Raw genomic sequence first — 21,671 nt, 5'->3', positions numbered from 1 at the left:
AATGGGAAAAATCTGCAGCCAAGAATACTCTATCCAGTAAGGCTATCATTCAGAATAGAGTTTCTCAGACAAACAGAAACTAAAGGATTTCTTGAACACTAAACCAGCCCTGCAAGAAATATTAAAGTATACTCTTCAAATGCAAAGGAGAGATCAAAACTGACAGACAAGAAAGGATCAGAGAAAATCTCCAGAAACAACAACAAAAATAATAAAATGCAATAAATACATATCTGTCTTTGAATGTGAATGGACTTAATACTCTAATCAAAAGACAAAGGGTTGTCACCTTTGGATTTAGAAAAACAAGACCTATCTATATGCTGCCTATAAGAGACTCATTTTATTTTTTAGTTTTTTTTTAATAGTTTATTGTCAAATTGGTTTCCATATAACACCCAGTGCTTCTCCCCACAAGTGCCCCCCACCATGACCATCACCCCCTTCCTCCCTCCCCCTCCCCTTTCAGTCCATGGTTCATTTTCAGTATTCAGTAGTCTCCCTTGATCTGTGTCCCTCACTCTCCCCCACTCTCTTTCCCCCTTCCTCTCCCCATGGTCCCCTGCCAGGTCTCTCCGGTTAGACCTATGAATGCAAACATATGGTATCTATCCTTCTCTGCCTGACTTATTTCGCTTAGCATGACACCCACAAGGTCCTTCCACTTTGCTACAAATGGCCATATTGTCACTCATCATCAGGGAAATTCAAATCAAAACTACACTGAGGTACCACCTCACACCAGTCAGAGTCGCTAAAATGAACAAATCAAGAGACTATAGATGCTGGCGAGGGTGTGGAGAGACAGGCACCCTCCTACACTGTTGGTGGCAATGTAAACTGGTGCAGCTGCTCTGGCAAACACTGTGGAGGTTCCTCAAAAAACTATCGCTAGAACTCCCCTATGACCCAGCAATAGCACTGCTAGGGATTTACTCAAGGCATACAGAAGTGCTGAGGCATAGGAGCACATGTACCCCAATGTTCATAGCGGCACTTTCTACAATAGCCAAATCATGGAAAGAGCCTAAATGTCCATCACCTGATGAATGGATCAAGAAGATGTGGTATATATATATACAATGGAGTATTACATGGCAAAGAGAATCATTTTAGACCTAAAGACAGCTACAGATTGAAAGTGAGAGGATGGAGAAACATTTATCATGCAAATGGATGTTAAACAACAACAACAACAACAACAACATCAACAACAACAACACCCTAAAAGCAAGAGTAGCAATACCTATATTGGACAAACTAGAGTTTAAAACAAGGACTGTAGAAAGAGACAATGAAGGAGGACAATCCAACAAGAAGATCTAACAACTGTAAATATTTATGCACCCAGCATTTCAAAGAATCCAAAGAATATTCTAATTGAGCATCCTTTTAGCATTTTGAAAACTAGTTTTCAGTTTATGTTTATAATGAGCCACATACACTATCCTACTAGAAAAAATCACTGGTTTTGGTTTGCCAAAAGAAAATTTTCTTTCTCCAATTCTGAATTGAATATTTCTCTTCATTGTCCTGTCTTACAAATGGATTTTTTTGTTAACAAATCCATTAATGTATGTATTTCATAAAAGATATGCTTAAAACTTTTTCTAGATGAATTAGAAATCTATTTTAGAGCTCATTTCTTTTCTAATAAGGTCAAATGCATGTGTCATGATCCTGCTTTTTAATTTTTGTTAGTCTGTGGCAATTTAATCATATGTGAATGTAGAGTCAGTTGTAGAATATGAATTAAAATATACTAATCAAAAATATATGAGGAATTAAGTAAAATTATTTCAGATTTCTTGATCCTTTTAATGTATATAGCTTGTTGGTGGTGACATTTTTCTTGCTTGGCACTGTTGAATTTTAAGAATTTTGTACTTTTTGGCTGTAGATAAGATTTATGGTTTTACGGCATAGTTTTGATCTATAGCAGAGTTGTAGTCATTATGCTAAAAACTAACAGAGAGGTGCCATTTACGTATTAGCAATCTGCCTTACAGTCAAAGCAATTTTATTTCAACTTAAAACAATATGACTAATGAGAAAACTTTAGTTAATGTAAACAGAATAAAAAAAGAATGAGAAAAGACTTTTATGTCTGAAACATGCTTAACAATATCTTAACATATCTTTCCCTAGGTGTTTTCCACACAGACATTCCATTTTTCCATTTTAACTGCTAAAATAATTTCTGTTGTTAATAATATACTATATTCATTATCATACATGTCAATGGAGAGAGGTACACACATAAAGGTACTTGTTTTTCATCCTAGAAATTGTACTATTACCTGGAGATTGTACTATGCTCATATTGATCTTTTCTATCTTACTAAGTTAAAATAATTATATAAGAATGATGATGTTACAACGTTCGACTTTGAAAGTATATCCTAGAAAATAAACATTTTTAAATAGTGCTCTTAATAAAACAAGTCTAATTAATTGCAGTGTGAAATAGTCCATTACACGAGTGGTAGATTTCAAATGAGACTGTCAAATACTGTTAACATCTAAGTACTATAGCTCACTAATCAGAAATGCCCTCACTTTTGGCTCCATAATATATTACTCTTATATATTACCATGTTCACCTCCTCACATAGATGAATGAGACTAATGACTCAATAAACAAATTGCTTGGTAGCACTGCATAAATTGCTTTTTAATGGATAGATAACTGTATTTTTTTTTTTAATCACAGAGAAAGTGAGAGCAAGGACAGGAGAGGGGCAGAGGGAGACGAGAGTGAGGAAGTCCCAAGCAGGCTCCATGGTCAGTGTGGAGCCCAATGCAGGGCTTGATCCCATGATTCTGGGATCATGACCTGAGTCAAGAGTTGGACACTGAACCAATGGAGCCACCCAGGCACCCCTGTATTTATTTTTATTTCAGAGGCTTAAAAAGTGACAGTTGTTGTAGAAACCAAGTCGGCTGTGTCATGAAAGTAAGGTTAAGACCCACAAGTTTTAGGTTGTTGTATGTCTTTGCCCTTGCCCCCACCCCCTAGATCTATCACTGCCATTGTCAATTGTGGCAAAAGGAATTGGCATGGTCAAACTTATAAGTACAGAACTTATAGGCCAGAAAGATTTTTTCCACTCCTTCTTCTGAATTAAAATCACTCAGGCTAAACTTTCCCTTCTGGAAGACACCACAGTAAATTTGTGTTTCCCAATTCCTCCTGCTGAGTATAACTAAAAACCCTGGAAGTAGGTAGGATATTTTCTCCCCTGTTTACCTAAGATATAAATGACAGAGAATGCTATATAAGTTCAAGGTATGTAGCATAATAATTTGACTTATGTAAACTGTAAAATGATTACCACAATAAGTCCAGTTAACATCTATAATCTCAAATTGATAGGTAAAAAAATAAAAGAGAAAGTTCTTTACTTGTGATAGGAACTTGTGATAGGAACTCTTAGGATCTAATCTTTTAACTTTCAAATATGCCACACAGCGATGTTAATTATAGCTATCGTATTGTATCTTACCTCTCTAGCACTTATAACTGGAAGGTCACACCTTTTGCCCAGATTACTCCAATTCTCCCTTCTCCCAACCATAAACCTGATCACTTTTTCTATGAAATGTTTTTCTTAATACTCCACTTATAAGTGAGCTCCTACAGTATTTTAACAAATATTTATGTATTCTGGGGCGGTCACAAGCAGGGGCGGGGCAGAGAGAAGGGGACAGAGGGTCTGCAGCAGGCTCTGTGCTGCCAGGCTGACAGCAGCGAGTCCAAGGCGGGGCTCCCGCTCACGAGTCTCGAGATCACGCCCTGCGCTGAAGTCGGCCGCCCAGCTGCCTCAGTTCATACAGTATTTATCTTTCTGGCTAACTTACTTCACTTAGCATACTGCACTCCAGGTCAATCCATGTTGTCACAATGTCAGGATTTCCTTTTTTATGGCTGCATAATAGTCAGTGTGTGTGTGTGTGTCTGTGTGTTTATACACACACACGCCACAACTTCTTTATCCATTCTCTGCTGATGGACACATAGGTTGCTTTCATGTCTTGGCTACTGTACATAAGGCTGCTATAAACATAGGTAGCAAATATGTCTTTGACATAGTGTTTTAATTTTTTTGGACATATTCCCAGAAGTGGAATGGCTGGATCATCTGGTAGTTCTATTTTTAATTATTTTGAGAAAACTCCACACTGTTTTCCATAGTGGCTGCACCAATACGAATAACGCAAAAGGGTTCCCTCTTCTCTATCCAGCATTTATTATCTCTTATCATTTTGATGATGGCTATTCTAAGAGGCATGAGGTGATGTCTCATTGTGGTTTTGATTTGAATTTCCTGATGATTAATTACATCAAGCACCTTTTCACGTACCTGTTGGCCAGTACTATACCTTTTCTGGAAGAATGTCTATTCAGGTCTATTGCCCATTTTTAAATTGGATTACTTACTATTTTGTTATTGAGTTGTAAGAGTTCTGTGTATATTTTGGATATTAACCCCTTATCAGATATATGGTTTGCAAATGTTTTTTTTTCCCATTCTGAGGTTATCTTTTCATGCTGTTGATCACTTCTGATGTATAGAAGCTTTTTAGTTTGATGTAGTCCTATGTTTATTCTGTTTAATTATGATTTTGTTTGTATTTTAGGAATCAGAGCCCAAAAAGCCTTGCCAAGACCCATGTCAAAGAGCTTTTTTCCTATGTTTTCTTCTAGTTTTATGGTTTCCTGTAACTTTTAATCCATTTTGAGTTAATTTTGGTATTGTAAGACAGGAGTGTAGTCCCATTCTTTCACATGTGTGCTTGACACATTTATTGAAAAGATAATTTTTTCCTCTGCTGAGTATTCTTGGCTCCCTTGTCAAATGTTAGCTGACCATATATGTGGGCCTTTGTTTCTGGGCTTTCCATTCTGTTCCACTGGTCTGTGTGTCTATTCTTATGTCGTTTCATACTGTTTTGATTACTATAATTTTATTATATAGCTTTAAATCAAAAAGTGTTGATTCCTCTCACTTTGTCTTTCTTTGGAGACGTTTTTGACTGTCATGACCAGAGGCTGTTAGGGGCACCTAATGGGTAGAGGCAAGAAAGGCTGCTAAACAACCTATAATAAACAGGACAACGCCCAGAGCAAAAAATTATCTGGCCCAAAATATTAATGTGCTAATTTGAGAAATCCTGCCATAGAGTATAAAACACACAAATATTATAAAACTCATGAGGGGCGCCTGGGTGGCTCAGTCGGTTAAGCCTCCGGCTTCGGCTCAGGTAAAATCTCACGTTTGTGGGTTCGAGCCCCGCGTCAGGCTCTGTGCTGACAGCCAGCTCAGAGCCTGGAGCCTGCTTCCGGTTCTGTGTCTCCCTCTCTCTCTGACCCTCCCCCTCTCATGTTCTGTCTCTCTCTGTATCAAAAATAAATAAAACATTAAAAAAAATTTAAAACTCATGAATAGTTAGTTAGGATTCCCCTTTTCTATCTACTTGTCTAAGTAATAATATTATCTGCCAGACACTTCATGGCACTGCAAACAGAAAGATGAATTGGGAAAAGATTTGATATAGAGGACAAACTGAGGGTTGGTGGAGGGGTTCGGAGCAGGGAGACGGGCTAGATGGGCAATGGGGATTAAGGAGGACACTTGCTGGGTGAGCACTGGGTGTTACATATAGCGGGTAAATCACTGGAGTCTACTCGGAAATCATTATTGAACTATATGCTAACTTGGACATAAATTAAAAAACAAAAATAAATACACAGAAAAGGAAAAGATTTGAAAATTGAGGAGCTTATAATTTAAGGGCAAAATAGGAGAGGCAAATCTAGACGGTCCTGGGTTCATTTTCTCCTACCTTTTTTGACAACTAGCAAGAAGCTGGCTCAGCAGGTCTGAGTTTAATCAATAAAAGAACAAGCTAATAACTGAAGCTTAGTTCCAGAGACTTTTCCTTTCTAATAAGGTCATTTTCCTTAATCAGGAAATTCTCTTTTCATCTAGACATTCCTCATTTTCTTCCAAGATCTATATAAAATACATCCTCTGGACATGTTATCCTCCACTGGAGTACTCTCCATGGTGCATCCCACCACAGCTGATTAAGGTGTGTCCTGCTGTAATATAGTGAGAGGACAGGGGGCCAGGGATTCCATTTCTCTCCCCATCAGTGATGTTTAAACCTTACTGCACTTTTACACTACTTGGTACAAGCGATGAGTGTGTGCATACCTCCTTTAAGAACAAACAAGTAAGGAAATTAAACAAAAAAGCTGTAATAGAGGTATAAACAAACATCAACAAACTAGTAGCTATCAAAGTCTAAAAGTATTTCTATTAACTAAGTTACTGAACTTGCTGACTATCTGAAATAGCAGTTTAGAGGAAAAAAATGATGATATGCACCTTAGAAAATACTGAGTTTGTAAAAGTTACATAGTTTTAAAGCATCTACTGGAGTGGCTAAGAAAACTAATGACTCCTGAACACTCAGCCTGTGAGATCATAAATTAGTAGTTGCAAAATTTTTGTGACAGCAGCTGGTTAGTATGAGTGAATCTATGGCAGGGTTGGTATAGGTGTGGTTGACAGAATTTAGCTATAACAAGTGAACTATCAAAAGTCATGATAAAATTTTACTGGGAATTAAAAGGCTAACAATTTATATGTTAAACAAAATTACATTTTTAAATGTTACAACAGAGAGTTTTCTTGGAATCATCTTCAAATATTTTCCTGGTGCTCTTTATGTTTACTTAAAAAATTTTAAAAATGTTTATTTATTATTGATAGAGAGACAGAGCAACATGGGGGAGGGGCAGAGAGGGAGGGAGACACAGAATCCAAAGCAGGCTCCAAGTTCTGAGCTGTCAGCACAGAGACCCATGCGGGGCTCGAACTTATGAACTGTGAGATCGTGACCTGAGCTGAGGTTGGGCAATTATATTTAATTGTGGTAAAATGCACATAACAAAATTAGCCACCATAGATGGTTAATTTTTTATAAGTTTGTTTATTTTGAGAGAGAGAGAGAGAGAGAGAGAGAGAGAGAGAGAGAGAGAGAGAGAGAGAGAAAACAAGCTAGAGTGAGAGTGAGAGTGTGAGTGACCGGGGGAGGGGCAGAGGGCGAGGAAGAGAGAGAATCCCAAGCAGATTCTGTAGTGCAGAGCTCAACACTGGGCTTGAACTCATGAATCATAAGATCATGACCCGACTGGAAACCAAGAGTCAGATGCTTAACGGCCTGCGCCACCCAGGAGCTCCACAGATGGTTAATTTTATGTGTCAGCTTGACTGTGGATGCCCAGATAGCTGGCAGAGCATTATTTCAAGGTATGTCTGTGAGAGTGTCTCCAGGAGAAATTAACATTTGACTAAGAAGATCTGCCCTTAAAATGTGGGTAGGCATCATCCAATCTTTACAGAGCCCGAACAGAAAAAAAAAGGGGGGAGGGAGGAAGGGCGAATTTGCTTTCCTTGAGCTGGGACATCCAGCTTCTTATGCCCTTAGACACTGGACCCCCTAATTCTCAGGCTGCTGAATACACAGAAGTATACCACCTGGTTCTCCCGCCTGCAGACTGTAGGTTATGGGGCTTATTTGCCTCCACAGTTACATGAGCTAATTCCGACAATAAATCTCCAGACATGTGGGTGTTTGCGTGTATGCTCTAGGTTCTGTTTCTGTTTAAATCATCTTAACCAATTTTAAGTGTACAGTTCAGTCGTATTAGCTACATTCACACTGCTGGGCAACCATCACCACAATGTATGTCCAAAACTCTTCACTTTGCAACAATGAAGTTCTAAATCAATTGACAATAACATCTCATTCCACTTTCATTCCAGCCTCTGACAATTACCATTTAACTTTCTGTATCTATGAATTTCACTACTCTGCATATCTCATATAAATGGACTTATAAAGTTTTTGTCTTTTTGTGACTAGCTTTTTTACATAGCATAATGTCCTCAAGGATCATGCATAGTATGATATGATATGGTATAGTATGGTAATCAGCTTTCCTTCATTAAGTCTGCATAATATTCCATTTAAGGTATATTTCTCATTTTGTTTATCCATTTATCTTTTCTTTTTAATTCCAGTGTAGTTAACATACAGTATTATATTAGTTTCAGGTGTACAATATAATCCTTCAACAATTCTGTGCATTACTCAGTGCTCATCATGATAAAAATACTCTTAAAATCCTCTTCACCTATTACATCCATTCCCCCCACCCCGCCGCCAAATCCCCTCTGGTAACTACCTGTTTCTTCTTTAAGAGTCTGGTTGTTGTTGGTGGTGGTGTTTTGTCTCTTTCGTTGTTCATTTGTTTTGTTTCTTAAATTCCCCATGAGTGAAATCATGTGGTATTTGTCTTTCTCTCACTTATTTCATTTAGCATTATACCCTCTAGATCCATCATGTGTTGCAAATGGCAAGATTTCATTCTTTTACATGGATGAACAAGATTCCATTATGTACATGATATCTTTTTTGTCCACTCATCTGTTTATGGACATTTGAACTGTTTCTATAATTTGGCTATTGTAAATTACGGTGCATTAAACATAGAAGTGCATATGTTCATTCAAAGTGGTGTTCTCATATTCTCTGGGTGAATAACCAGTACTGGAATTACTTGGATCATATGGTAATTCTATTTCTAATTTTTTGATGGACCTCCATGCTGCTTTCCACAGCAACTGCACCAGACTGCATTCTCACCAACAGTGCACGAGCGCTCCTTTTCCTCCACATCCTTACCAAGACTGGTTTCTTGTGTTTTATGATTTTAGCCATTCTAACAGGTGTGAGGTTATACCTCATTGTGGCTTTGATTTTCATTTCCCTGATGAAACATGCAGCTTTTCAGGTGTCTGTTGGCCAAATGGATGTCTTCTTTGAAGAAATGTCTATTCATGTCTTCTGCCAATTTTTTAACTTTTTTGTGTGTGTGTGTTGAGTTGTCTATGTTTTTTATATGTTTTGGGTACTAATTCTTTATTGGAGTTGTCATTTGCAAATATATTCTCCCATTCAATAGGTTGCCTTTCAGTTTTATTCATTATATCCTTTGCTATGCAGAAGATTTTTATTTTGATATATCATGTGGTAGTTTATTTTTGCTTTTGTTTCTCTTGCCTCAAGAGACATCAGGAAAAATGTTGCTATGGATGAAGTCAGTGAAATTAGTGCCTGTAATCTTCTAGGATTTTTATGGATTCAGGTCTCATATTTAGGTCCTAATGCAATTTGAGTTTATTGTTGTGGATGGTGTAAGAAGGTGGTCTAGTTTCATTCTTTTGCATATTGCTGTCCAGTTTCCCTAACACCATTTGTTGAAAAGACTATCTTTTTTCCATTACATATTCTTGCCTGTTTTGTATAAGATTAATTGACCATATAATTATAGGTTTATTTCTGGGCTCTTTTCTTCCATTGATCTATATGTCTATTTTTTGTGGTAGTACTGTACTGTTTTGATCACTACAGCTTTGTAGTATATTTTGATATCTGGAACTGTGGTACCTCCACTTTTATTCTTCTTTTTCAAGACTGTTTTGGCCATTCAGGGTCTTTTGTTATTCCATACAAATTTTAGGATTGTTTGTTCTAGTTCTATGAAAAATGCTGTTGGTATTTTGATAGGGATTGCACTAAATTCAGAAAATGCATTGGATAGCATGGACATTTTAACAATATTGGTTCTTCCAATCCATGAGTATGGATCAATTTTGCATTTGTTTGTATCATCTTCAATTTCCTTCACCAGTGTTTTACAGTTTTCAGAGTAAAAGTGTACAGAGTACAGGTCTTTCACCTCCCTAATTAAGTTTATTCCTAGCTATTTTATTATTTTCAGTGCCACTGTAAATGGGATTGTTTTCTTAATTTCTCTTTCTGCTGTATAGAAATCCAACAGATTTCTGTACACCCATATTTTTTTGTTTGAACTTATTGAATTGATATCAGTTCTGGTAGTGGCTTCTTTAGGGTTTTCTATATAGAGTATAAAGTAATCTGCAAATAGTGAATATTTTACTTATTCTTTACCAATTGGGATGCCTTTCATTTCTTTTCCTTGTCTTATCGCTGTGGCTAGAATTCCAGTACTATGTTGAATACAAGTGTTGAGAGTGGAATCCTTTTTTTTGTCTCTAATCTTAGGGGAAAAGCTCTCAGTTTCCCCCCCACTGAGTATGATGTTTTCTGTGGGTTTTTCATACATGGCCTTTATTATGTTGAGGTATCTTTGATCCTTTAATCCTACTACTTTGTTGAGGGTTTTTATCATGAATGGATGTTGTACTTTGTCAAATGCTTTTTCTGCATTTACTGAAATAACCATATGTTACCCTTTCTCTTGTTGATGTGATATGGCACATTATTGATTTGCAAATAGTAAACTACCCTTGCACCACAGGGATAAATCCCACTTGATTGTGGTGAATGATTTTTTAATGTATTGTTGAATTCAGTTCACTAGTATTTTGTTGAGGACTTTTGAATATATGTTAATTAGAGATATTGGATAGTAGTGCTCTTTTTTTTGTAGGTCTTTGCTTGGTTTTGGTCTCAGGATAATCCTGGCCTCATAGAATAAATTTGGAAGCTTTCCCTCCTCTTCTATTTTTTGGAATAGATTGAGAAGAATAGGGATTAACTCTTCTTTAAATATTTAGTAGAATTCACCTGTGAAGCTTCCTGTTCCTGGACTTCTGTTTGTGGGGAGTTTTGAATACTGATTCAATTATAGGTTTCTAGGAATTTATCAATTTCTTCAAAGTTGTCTGGTTTGTGATATAATTTTTCAAAATAATCTATTACAATCCTTTGTATTTCTGTGATGTTGGTTTCTTATGTCTTCTTTTTTATTTCTGAGTTTGTGTATTTGAGTCCTCTCTCTTTTTCTTGATTAGTATGGCTAAATGTTTATCAAGTCTGTCGATCTTTTCAAAGTACCAGCTCCTGGTTTTCATTGATTAGTTCTATTTTGTTTTTAGTTTCTATTTCATTTATTTCTGTTGTAATCTTTATTATTTCCATTCTTCTACTAGTTTTGGATTTTGTTTGCTCTTCTTTTTCTAGCAACTTTAGGTGTTGTTAGGTTGTTTGTTTAAGATTTTTCTTGTTTCCTGAGGTAGAACTATAAACCTCCCTGTTAGAGCAGCTTTCTCTGCATCCAAAGATGGACCATTGTATTTTCATTTTCATTTTTCTCCATGTATTTTGATTTCCTCTTTTATTTCTTGGTTGACCCATTCATTGTTTATGAGTATGTTATTTAACTTCCATGTATTTGTGTTTTTTCAGATTTTTTTCTTTTGGTTGATTTCTAGTTTTATAGTGTTGTAGTTAGAAAAGATAACATGGTATGACTTCAATTATTTTGAATTTGTTGTGATTTGTTTTGGGGCCTAATATGGGATCTATTCTGGAGAATGTTCTATGTGCACTTGAACAGAATATGTATTCTGCTGTTTTAGGATGGAATGTTCTAAATATATCTATTAGATCCAAATTTAGATCTGTTAGATCTAAATATATCTGGTCCAGTGTATCATTCAAAACCACTGTTTCTTTGTTGATTTTCTGTTTGGATGATCTGTCCATTGATTTAAGTGGGGTGTTCAAGTCCCCTAAAATTATTGTATTACTATCAATTACTTCCTTTATGTTTAGGTGCTCTCATATTTGGTGCATTAATATTTACAATTGTTTCAACTTCTTGTTGGATTGTTCCCTTTATAATTATATACTGTCCCTATTTATCTCTTGTTACACAGTCTTTGTTTTGAAGTCTATTTTGTCCAAAATAAATATTGCTACCCTGGCTTCCTTTTCATTGGCATGATAAATGCTTTTCCATCCCTTCCCTTTCAATCTTCGTGTATTTATACTGAGTCTCTTCTAGGCAGCATATAGGTGGGTCTTACTTTTTATTCATTCTGTCACCCAATGTCTTTTGATTGGTGTGTTCAGTCAGTCCATTTACATTCAAAGTGACTATTGATAAGTATGTCCTTTTTGCCATTTTGTTACTTGTTTCATAATTGTTCTTGTAGTCCTTCTCTGTTCTTTTTTTCTCTTGCCCTCTTCTCTCATGGTTTGTTGGCTTTCTTTAGTGATATAATTAAAAACCTTTCTCTTTATTTTTTTGCATATCTATTACTGGTTTTTGATTTGTTGTTACCATTAATTTCATATATAACATCTTAGGTTGTTGGTCTACATTAAGTTGATGGTCACTTAAGTTTGAATTCACTCTTTACTCTTCTCCCCTCACATTTTAGGTATATGGTATCATATTGCACATCCTTTTATTTTCTGAATCCCTTGACTGATTTTTAATTTTACTGCTTTTGTGCTTCCTACTTTTCTTACTCCTACTTATGGTCTTTCTTTTCCACTCGAAGAATCCCCTTTAACATTTCTTATAGAGCTGTTTTAGTGTAATAAATTCCTTTAACTTATGTTTGTCTGGGAAAGTATCTTTCCTTCTATTCTGAATGAGAGCCTTCCTGGACTTTTCTTTCAGCAGTTTGAATATATCATCCCACTCTCTTCTGGCTTGCAAAGTTTTTGTTGTAAAATCAGCTGATAGCCTTATGGGGTTTACTTTGTATGTAAGTGTTTTCTTTCCTTTTTCTGCTTTAAAAATTCTCTTTATTGCTACTCTTTTCAATTTTTAACTACTATATGTCTTAGTGTGGACTTCCACGGATTAGGGGCACTCTGTGCCTCATGGATGTGCATTTCTGTTTCCTCCCCTAAATTTCTGAAACTTTTAGATATTACTTCTTCAAATACATTTTCTGCCCCCTCTTTTCACTCCTCCTTTTGTGAATATTATTCATAATGATGTCCTAAAGTTCCCTAAGTCTATTTTCATTTATTATTATTTTTTCTCTCTCCTGTTCAGCATGCTTTCCATTACTATGTTCTCTAGGTCACTGATACATTCTTCTCCTTCATTCTCTCTAGTGTATTTTTTATTTTAGTAATTGAGGTCTTCATCTCTGATTGGTTCTTTTTCATATTTGTTAAGGGTCTCACTAAGGACCTCCAGTCTTTTCTCGAGTCCAGTGAGTATCTTTATGACCACTACTTTAAGTTACTTATCAAGCATATAACTTATCTCCATTTGGTTCAGTTTTCTTGCTCTGATTTTGTCCTGTTCTTTCATTTGGGATATGTTCCTCTGTCTCCTTATTTTGTCTAAATCTCAGTGTCTTTTTTCTATATGTTATCAAAGTCAGCTATCTCTCCTGCTCTTGAAAGTAGTGGCCTTAAGAAAAAGAGATCCTGTAGGGTCTTGCATTGCAATGTCTCTTGTTCACCAGACCTAGAACTTCCTGGGAGGGGGGGGGTCTCCTATATGTGCTGTGTGCACCTACTATTGTGGCTAAGCTGCATTTGCTTCCAGCCCAGTTGTCTGAAGTGGTTTTTTTTTTTTTGTCTGTTGTGGGCAGATTTTGGTCTTGTGTTGTTAGTGGGCCAGTTTGGGTTTGGTCTGGGCTTGAGTTGAGTCATAGCTGGTGTTTGCCAGAGATGGAGTAGCAGAAAACTGCCCAGCACTTTCCTTGTATTGTCCCTGAGGAGCTTTGGGTGAAGGGTGGGGCCTGTAGTCAGGTCAGCTGTCTGTCCATAGCCCACTGCTGGGACCATAGTTGGACTGGTATGTGTGGTTATCATTCCTTCTGCCAGGGGCAGGGGTCACTTTATAGCATTGTGCTGACCTGTCAAGGCTGCTTGCATACTGTCAGGCGTGGGGCACCACTTTGGATGGATTCTGGACAAGGAGGGGTGGGTTCACAGAAGAACTTGGGAGTGAAGCACACCATTAGCAACCTAGATGGGGGGGGTATGTTGGTGCTTTGCTGTTTTGCGTGGGTGTCTGTGTATCTAGGATGGGAAATTGAGGAAAATGTTGTATACCAGCTTCCTTGTTCCTGGAGAAGTTTCCAATGATCCCTGCCCATCCAGGTCATACTCTGAGATTAATAAACAAATCTCTTTCCCATATACCCAATAAATTTTTCAAACCTGCTTCTATGCTGAATCTCCTTGGGCTGTTTGTACTCTCTCTTCAAGGGTAGGGCACTCAATTTCCCATTGTCTCGCTGGCTCATCCAGAGTTCAATCTGTATTTTTTGGTTTTGTTTTCTTTATGTTTTTGTTTTTTTTTTAGAGAACAAGACAGGGCAAGTGAGGGAGAGGCACAGGCAGAGAGAAGGAAAGAATCCCAAGCAGGCTCCACACTCAGTGTGGAGCCAGATGCAGGGCTTGACATATAAAGAATGCTGGTGTTATTTTGATTAAGATTAAATTGAATATGTAGATTGCTTTGGACAGTATCGACATTTTAACAATATATGTCCTTCCACTCCATGACCATGGAATGTTTTTCCATTTCTTTGTGCCTTCTTCAATTTCTTTCGTAAGTTTTCTATAGTTTTCAGCATATAGATCTTTTCTGTCTTTGGTGAGGTTTATCCCTAGGTATGTTATGTTTCTTGGTGCTACTGTAAGTGGGGATCAATTCCTTACTTTCTATTTCCGCTGCTTCATTATTGATGTATAGAAATGCAACTGATTTCTATACATTGATTAGCCAGATTATAAAAAGTGCCCAATGTCCATTGACTGATGGATAGAAAAGATTTGGTACACACACACACACACACACACACACACACACACACACACACACACTAAATACTACTCAGTAAGCAAAAAGAATGAAATCTTGCCATTTGCAACAACATGGACAGAGCTAGAGTGTGCTATACTAAGTGAAATAAGCCAGGCAGAGAAAGACACATGTATGATTTCACTCATATGTGGAATCTGAGAAACACAACAGATGAACATAGGTGAAGAGAAGGAAAAATATGTTAAAAATAAAGAGGCAAATCAGACTGTAAAATACAGAGAACAAACTGAGGGTTGCTGGAGAGGAGGTGGGTGGAGGGATGGATGGGCATTAAGGAGGGCACCTGTTGGGATGAGTACTGGGTATTATATGTAGGTGATGAATCACTGGGTTCTACTAAAAACAATACTACATTGAATGTCAATTAACTTGACTTTATAAATAAATGATAACAAAAGAAAAATAAAAGAATGTGTAGGTTTTGTAGAGAGTGCGGGATGTAAGTCCAGCTCTACTTGTTAAGAGTTGATGGACACAGTTAAATTATTTGAGCTCCCGGAGCCTCAGCGTCCTCAGGTGTAGACTGAGGGCTTCCATGGAAAAATGCTGTAAAATTCAACAAGATACTATACAGTGAGTCTGCAATAGTGCCCAGCAGAAAGTAGGGGCTTTATAATAATAACCACAAGTCTATTAATTTTAATTCACTTTTTATGAACAGTTTATATTACTTTATGTTAGATGAAGAAACTATTTACAGCCAGTTATGAACTGTCACTATAATCTATTTTGGTTAAGCTTTCTGTTCAACTTTTCTGTCTCCAATCTTATTTTAAAGAAATAGAAGTCCTTGTCCTGGTGTTATGTAAGCATTTCAACTAATACTTGGGTGTCCTAGAACGGGCAAACCACATAAAGACAAAATTAGGTAGAGAACCAGTATGTAATGAATCTGCAGTCTAATGGGAGATGTGATGGAGATATAACTACTGACACAAGGTAGAGTGTGGCAGGTGTTATAAGAGAGGTGCACCGTCAAGTTCTACTGACTTTTGGTGGAAAGAGAGTTTATTTCCAGTTTTTGAAGGAGGGTTAGTGAAAGACTGATGGCCTAAGTTATACTTTCTTCATTAAATGAATTAAGTACATCTTTTTTTCATGTGTTCTGAACACCCTACCTAGCACCAAAATTATTTACATCTTAAAACTCAAAAAGAACTAACTGATAAAAGATAAAACCAACTGGTCCCAGAAACTTTTTTGTACAGTTTGATATGTATCTGAACTAAAACATAGATAAATAATTTGTTCAAATTGTCTATATCCTTATTCAAAGTTTTCTTGACTAACAATGGTATATTAAAGTATTTTATTTTAGTTGTGTTTGTCAATTTCTCTGTGAATATTATTAAACAGCTTTTGTTTTATGGACTGTTTCTGTGCTGCAGCAGTATTATAATTGAGAATCTTAAAGGTGTATAATTAGCTAAAAAGGAATCACACTCTCGTATATTTGATTTCTGTTGGGCTATTATATAAAAGGAGAATGGTCATAAAATGAATTCTTTATTTTTTCGGTGTATAAAAATGGAAGAGGTAATAGCAACTCTTTTTATACTTCTTCATGATTAGGACTCTAGGAGTCTCAAAGAAGCCCATTAATGCATTTGGGTTCCTTTTCTTATTAAGGGAATTGAAATCAGAACAGTTGTATTTACTATAATTTGGACTTCGTCTCAGTCAGCTAGCCATCTGTCAAAAGCAGACATCCTTTGCTTAGTCTTATTTCTTTTTTGTTTTGATTGCATTTCCCTTTATTATTTATTCAAATATGGAAACAGAAGTTTTTCTTTATAATCATATATTTAAAAACCTATACATAATGTTGTAGCTTCTATTTCACATATGAGGAAACTAGAATTAGTCTAGGTTGTAAATTCGATTCTTAATTTTTACTTCTTTTTTTTTCCCCCTTAATTTTTACTTCTAAGAATAGCTTTGTTAACTAAGTTACCACTTCACATTTTGGTCAAAGTAACTCAGGTAATTTCTCCAAATTTCTCTGTTACTTCAAATGAAAACTAAAGATAATGATTTGGCTCCAATATGGCTCATAATCAGGATATATGAGGAATGAATGTTAGTATATTTATCATGAAGACCTTTTTGTAATCTGATGGGGGAGAAAGACTAAGTATAATATAAAAATTGAAGATTTTATAAAGGGTGTAAAGACATGATGATAATTTTTGTCATCCAGCTTACCTTGTCAATATATTGATTAAAGGTGTTTTTGGGTATTGTGGATATTGTATCAAGTCTTACCTGAACCATTTTTCAGATATCCATTTGCATCAACAGTTGTGTACATGATATAAGGCCCCGGCTGATTTACTCCAAAGGGCTGCAATAAAAAAAGAATAAACAGTTAAGCCTAGGAAAGTAAGTGAATCATTTGATGTTTCAGATAAATCTATTACAAATAAAGTAAAACATTCTGATATATAATTCTTATATATACATTATATATTATATATATTATATATATAGATGGCAGTACTTCGAGAACATTTCCGTAAGTAGATAACCTGTTAAGTATTCAAAAGAAAACCCTTGTTAGTAGAAAGTTCTTAACTTTAAACGATTTGATAGTTGCATTTATAGTTCATTATTTTATTATATATTTCTAACACCTAATATTGTCTCTATTACATAAGTGTGAATATTTTAAGCAAAATTTTCTTTACTACTTTTGGTTCCACTTAGAATAGAGCTTCAAGAGTCTTATGACATTTCTGTTGAGTATAGCATTGCCTTTCCCTTCTGGGATGGACTGGTCATAGTTCACATTTCCCCAATAAATATCAAAATGAATAAAATCCATCCATAATAATTACAATAGATTGGAAAATATTAATGAGTAGTTCCACCACATTTCCTCTCTTAAGCTAGACTTAAGAGAACACATTATTTTCCAGTTTAAAAATCATAACTGGCAGAGCCTAGTTACAATGGTGAGGTTTGTCTCCAATTTGGTTATTGTTCCTTATTTCTGGAACATTCCTCATACCTTGAGACAATGATTTATTCTCTCTATATATCAAGGCTAATTACCTGGAGTACAAACAAACCAATGTGTTTAATGAGTATCCTAAGAGGAGATGAGGAAATGATCAAGAAATTCTTTGAACACTTCACAGAATTCAAAATTCTACTGTTTTCCCAATAAAGTATAGAAAAGTTAACTAAGACATGCAGACAGTCTAAAGATGTGCTAGAAATGATTTTCCTTCAGGATGAGAGGCAAGAAATCATTGATTACACTGATATGACAATTGCCTGACTGATATTTTAAGAATGTTAGAAGTCCATGGGCTTTCAATGATCATGAGAAAACAGGTTGCTCTAAGAATGGAATTACTCATAAGATATAACTGAGTAAAAGATTCATGAGCAATATCATGCAAATTCCAAAAACAAACTTATCAATGAAGTCCTTTTCTTTTTTTCTTAAAAATATTTTTTAATATTAAAATTTTTCTTGAACATTTATTCGTTTTTGAGAGGCAGAGAGACAGAGTGCAAGCAGAGGAGGGGCAGAGAGAGAGAAGAAGAACACAGAATCCAAAGCAGGCTCCAGAATCTGAGCTGTCAGCACAGTGCCCGATGTGGGACCTGAACCCGAGTGAGATCATGATCTGAGCTGAAGTCAGATGCTTAACTGACTGAGCCACCCAGGTGCCCCAACATGTATTTACTTTTGAGAGAGAAAGAAGGAGCGCTAGAGCAGGGGAGGGGCAGAGAGAGAGTGAGACACAGAATCCAAAGCAGGCTCCAGGCTCTTGAGCTGTCAGCACAGAGCCAGACATGGGGCTTGAACCCTCAAGTCGTGAGGTCATAACCTGAGCTGAATTTGAGTGCTCAACTGACTGAGCCACCCGGGAGACCGAGTAAAGTCCTTCCTTTTCTTGAGGAAAAAAAAATATTTGTATACTTTGTACAACATATACTATTTCAATGAAGGAATGACCAAAGATTCTTTATCTATATGCCTGTTTTAAAATGGGCAAGAAAGAGGGAAAGAGAGCTGGGGAGAGAGAGACACACAAATCATGAGAGACTACTGAATACTGAAAATGAACCATGGACTGAAGGGGGAGGGGGAGGGAGGGAAGGGGGTGATGGTCATGGAGGGGGGGCACTTGTGGGAAGAAGCATTGGGTGTTATGTGGAATCCAATTTGAAAATAAACTATTAAAAAATAAATAAAATGGGCAAGAGAAAGCATTGTTCTCTAGATATGCACAGTTTCAAAGCAAACACAGATCATTTTATAGATGTTATGCTGTGGAATTATCTTCTTTATGCAATTATTCCTTTTTCCTTTATAGTTTTATCAGTTATGTAAATGTTAAAATATATTTGGTTATGCCTGTTTTAAATTTTTATTTAAATAGAACTATACCATATGTATCTTTCTGTGACTTGCTATTATTTATTTATTTATTTTTAATTTTTTAAAATGTTTATTTATTTTTGAGAGACAGAGAGAGACAGCAGGAGCAGGGGAGGGTCAGAGAGAGAGGGAGACACAGAAGCTCTGAGCTGTCAGCAAAGAGCCCGACGTGGGGCTCAAACCCACAAACCATGAGATGATGACCTGAGCTGAAGTTGGAGGCTTAACCAACTGAGCCACCCAGGTGCCCCAGTAACTTGCTTTGTAAATATATTATTTTGAGACATATTATGATTAAGCATGTAGCTGTATAGTTCATTTTCACTGCTACAGAATATGCCATTCTATGATTATGGCCCATTTTTAATTCTATTGTTGATTGGCACTTGTTTCCCTTTTTTTTTTTTTTTTTGCCATGATAAACATGGCATTCTAATGTACGTCACCTGACGCTCAGGTGCTAACATTTATCAGGGGTTATGTACCCAGAGGTAGAATTGTGAAGTTAGAGGCTATGTGCATCTTCAAGTGTAGTAGGTAGTGCCAGTTTTTATTGAAATTCCAGTGAGTTAACATTCAGTGTGATATTAGTTTTAGGCGTATGATACGGTGATCCAACACTTCCATACAACACCTGCTGTTCATCACATGCGCACTGCTTAATCCCCATCACCCATTTCACCCACTGTCCTACTCACTTCCCATCTGGTCACTGGTTTGTTCTCTACGGTTAAAAGTCTGATTCTTGGTTTGCCTTTCCCATTCCTTCCCCCCACCTTTGCTCCTTTGTTTTGTTTCTTAAATTCCACATCAGTAAAATCATACGGTATTTGTCTTTTTCTGACTGACTTATTTCGCTTATCATAATAACCTCTAGTTCCAACCATGTCACCGCAAATGGCAAAATTTCATTGTTTTTTATGACTGAATAATATTCCATTACATATATATCACATTTACTTTTTATCCTCTCAAATATAGGGTGAGAGTTAGGGCCAGGGTTGGGGTTAGGATTAGGGCCAGGGGGAAGCTATGTCCCTGGCATCCTGCAGTTCAGAGACCCTTCCACAGTTAGGGGTAGGGGGTAGGGGCTAAGGGTTAGGGCTAGGGGGTGGGGTTTAGGTTATGCTATGTGCCTGGCAGCCTGCAGCTGAAGAGCCTCCTCAGAGAATAAAACCCCAGACTTCTCCTGGGGTGGGACAGACATGGCAGCCGTCCATGAAGCCGACGCAAGGAGGGAAGATTTGGGGCTCTAACCACTCTCTGAATAAATATGCAAGTGTTCCGTTTTGTTTTTTGCCCCATGTTGGTAAGTAGCAATATTATTATTATTGTTATTTTAAGTTTTAATTTAAATTCCAGGTAGTTAATGTACAGTGTAATATTAGCTTCAGGTGTACAATACAGTGACTCAACACCGCCACACAACACCAGGTGCTCATCACAACACAGCGCCATTTCTTTTTCTCTTTCTTTTCTTCCTCCCTCCCTCCCTCCCTCCCTTCCTTCCTCCCCCCCCTTCCTAAGTGGTAATACTAGTTTACACTCCTACCAGCTGAATGTTACTTCACACGCTTAGCAGCAAACATTGCTAATGTGGTACATACTTCTTAATATAAATTATTTCATCTCTCCTAGGTCTATTTCTTTGGAATAGGGTATACCCTTTCATATTTTATACTTGTCTCATTCTACTGAGGCTTGAAATAATATTTATGAGGCTACATTTATCACTGTGTTACAACTTCAAATTTACTTCATTACCCATAGTCTAGTCTATGTACTGGAAGATAGGTTATCTTGAACTATAAGCATTGTTTTCAGTGAACTTTCCCAAATGTACTCTTGACTATTCTTTGTACTTCACACTTGAAAAATTTCATATTATCCACAATCTTATTCTACAGATTTATTTAGGCATGATTTTCTCTCTTGCTCTGCATTCATTTAAAAAATAAGGTCAGCAAATCACTATTATGAGTCCTAAAGCTGAAGTTCACTTTTCACTATGGGCCAGTCACTTTGATATTTAAACACAAGGTTTAGAAATCCAGATTCAATTCCTCCACATAATAGTTTCCTGAGTATGGCAGAAGGTCCCTGGGAGGTCCCCAAATCCCACTGTAAAAAGGGTGAATATTCAGCAGTGGCACTAAACTATGGTTATTGAGACTGAGGTATTCCAATTTAGCCAACATTTTCTTAAAAATAACAAAGTTAGTCTGTCATTTGTAGGAAAATGACTGACAGTATTCGTGGCTAATGACTTTAGAGAGAAAGTCCAAGTACGGAAGAGGGGCAGGGGTGGAGAGGAAGAGTGGGGGGAGGGGGAGAGAGAGTGAGAGAGAGAGAGAGAGAGACAGAGAGAGAGAGAGAATGAATTTTAAGCAGGTTCCACACTTGGCATTGAGCTTGATGTGAGGCTCAATTCCACAACACTGGGATCATGACTTGAGCTGAAATCAAGAGGTGGACACTCAATGGACTGATCCACCCAGGTGCCCTGAAAATTGGAATTTCGGAAGATTTGTACCCACCACTGTAAGCCTGACATATTAAAAA

General features: G+C 36.7%; 1 protein-coding gene across 2 annotated transcripts in view; it reads right to left on the bottom strand.

The window, feature by feature from the left end:
- Nucleotides 1-21,671, bottom strand: part of ITFG1 (integrin alpha FG-GAP repeat containing 1) — a 270,698-nt gene that overhangs the window by 28,921 nt on the left and 220,106 nt on the right. For both annotated transcript variants that reach the window (XM_029924964.1, XM_029924963.1), the window contains exon 14: nucleotides 16,979-17,057. In XM_029924964.1, coding sequence (XP_029780824.1) covers nucleotides 16,979-17,057 — 79 coding nt within the window. The remainder of the gene's footprint in view (nucleotides 1-16,978; nucleotides 17,058-21,671) is intronic.

This window comes from Suricata suricatta, chromosome 16, assembly GCF_006229205.1.
Source record: "Suricata suricatta isolate VVHF042 chromosome 16, meerkat_22Aug2017_6uvM2_HiC, whole genome shotgun sequence".
In the NCBI taxonomy this organism is placed as follows: Eukaryota; Metazoa; Chordata; class Mammalia; order Carnivora; family Herpestidae; genus Suricata; species Suricata suricatta.
Note: the sequence above shows the minus strand (reverse complement) of the source record. Positions and strands in the feature narration are given on the sequence as shown.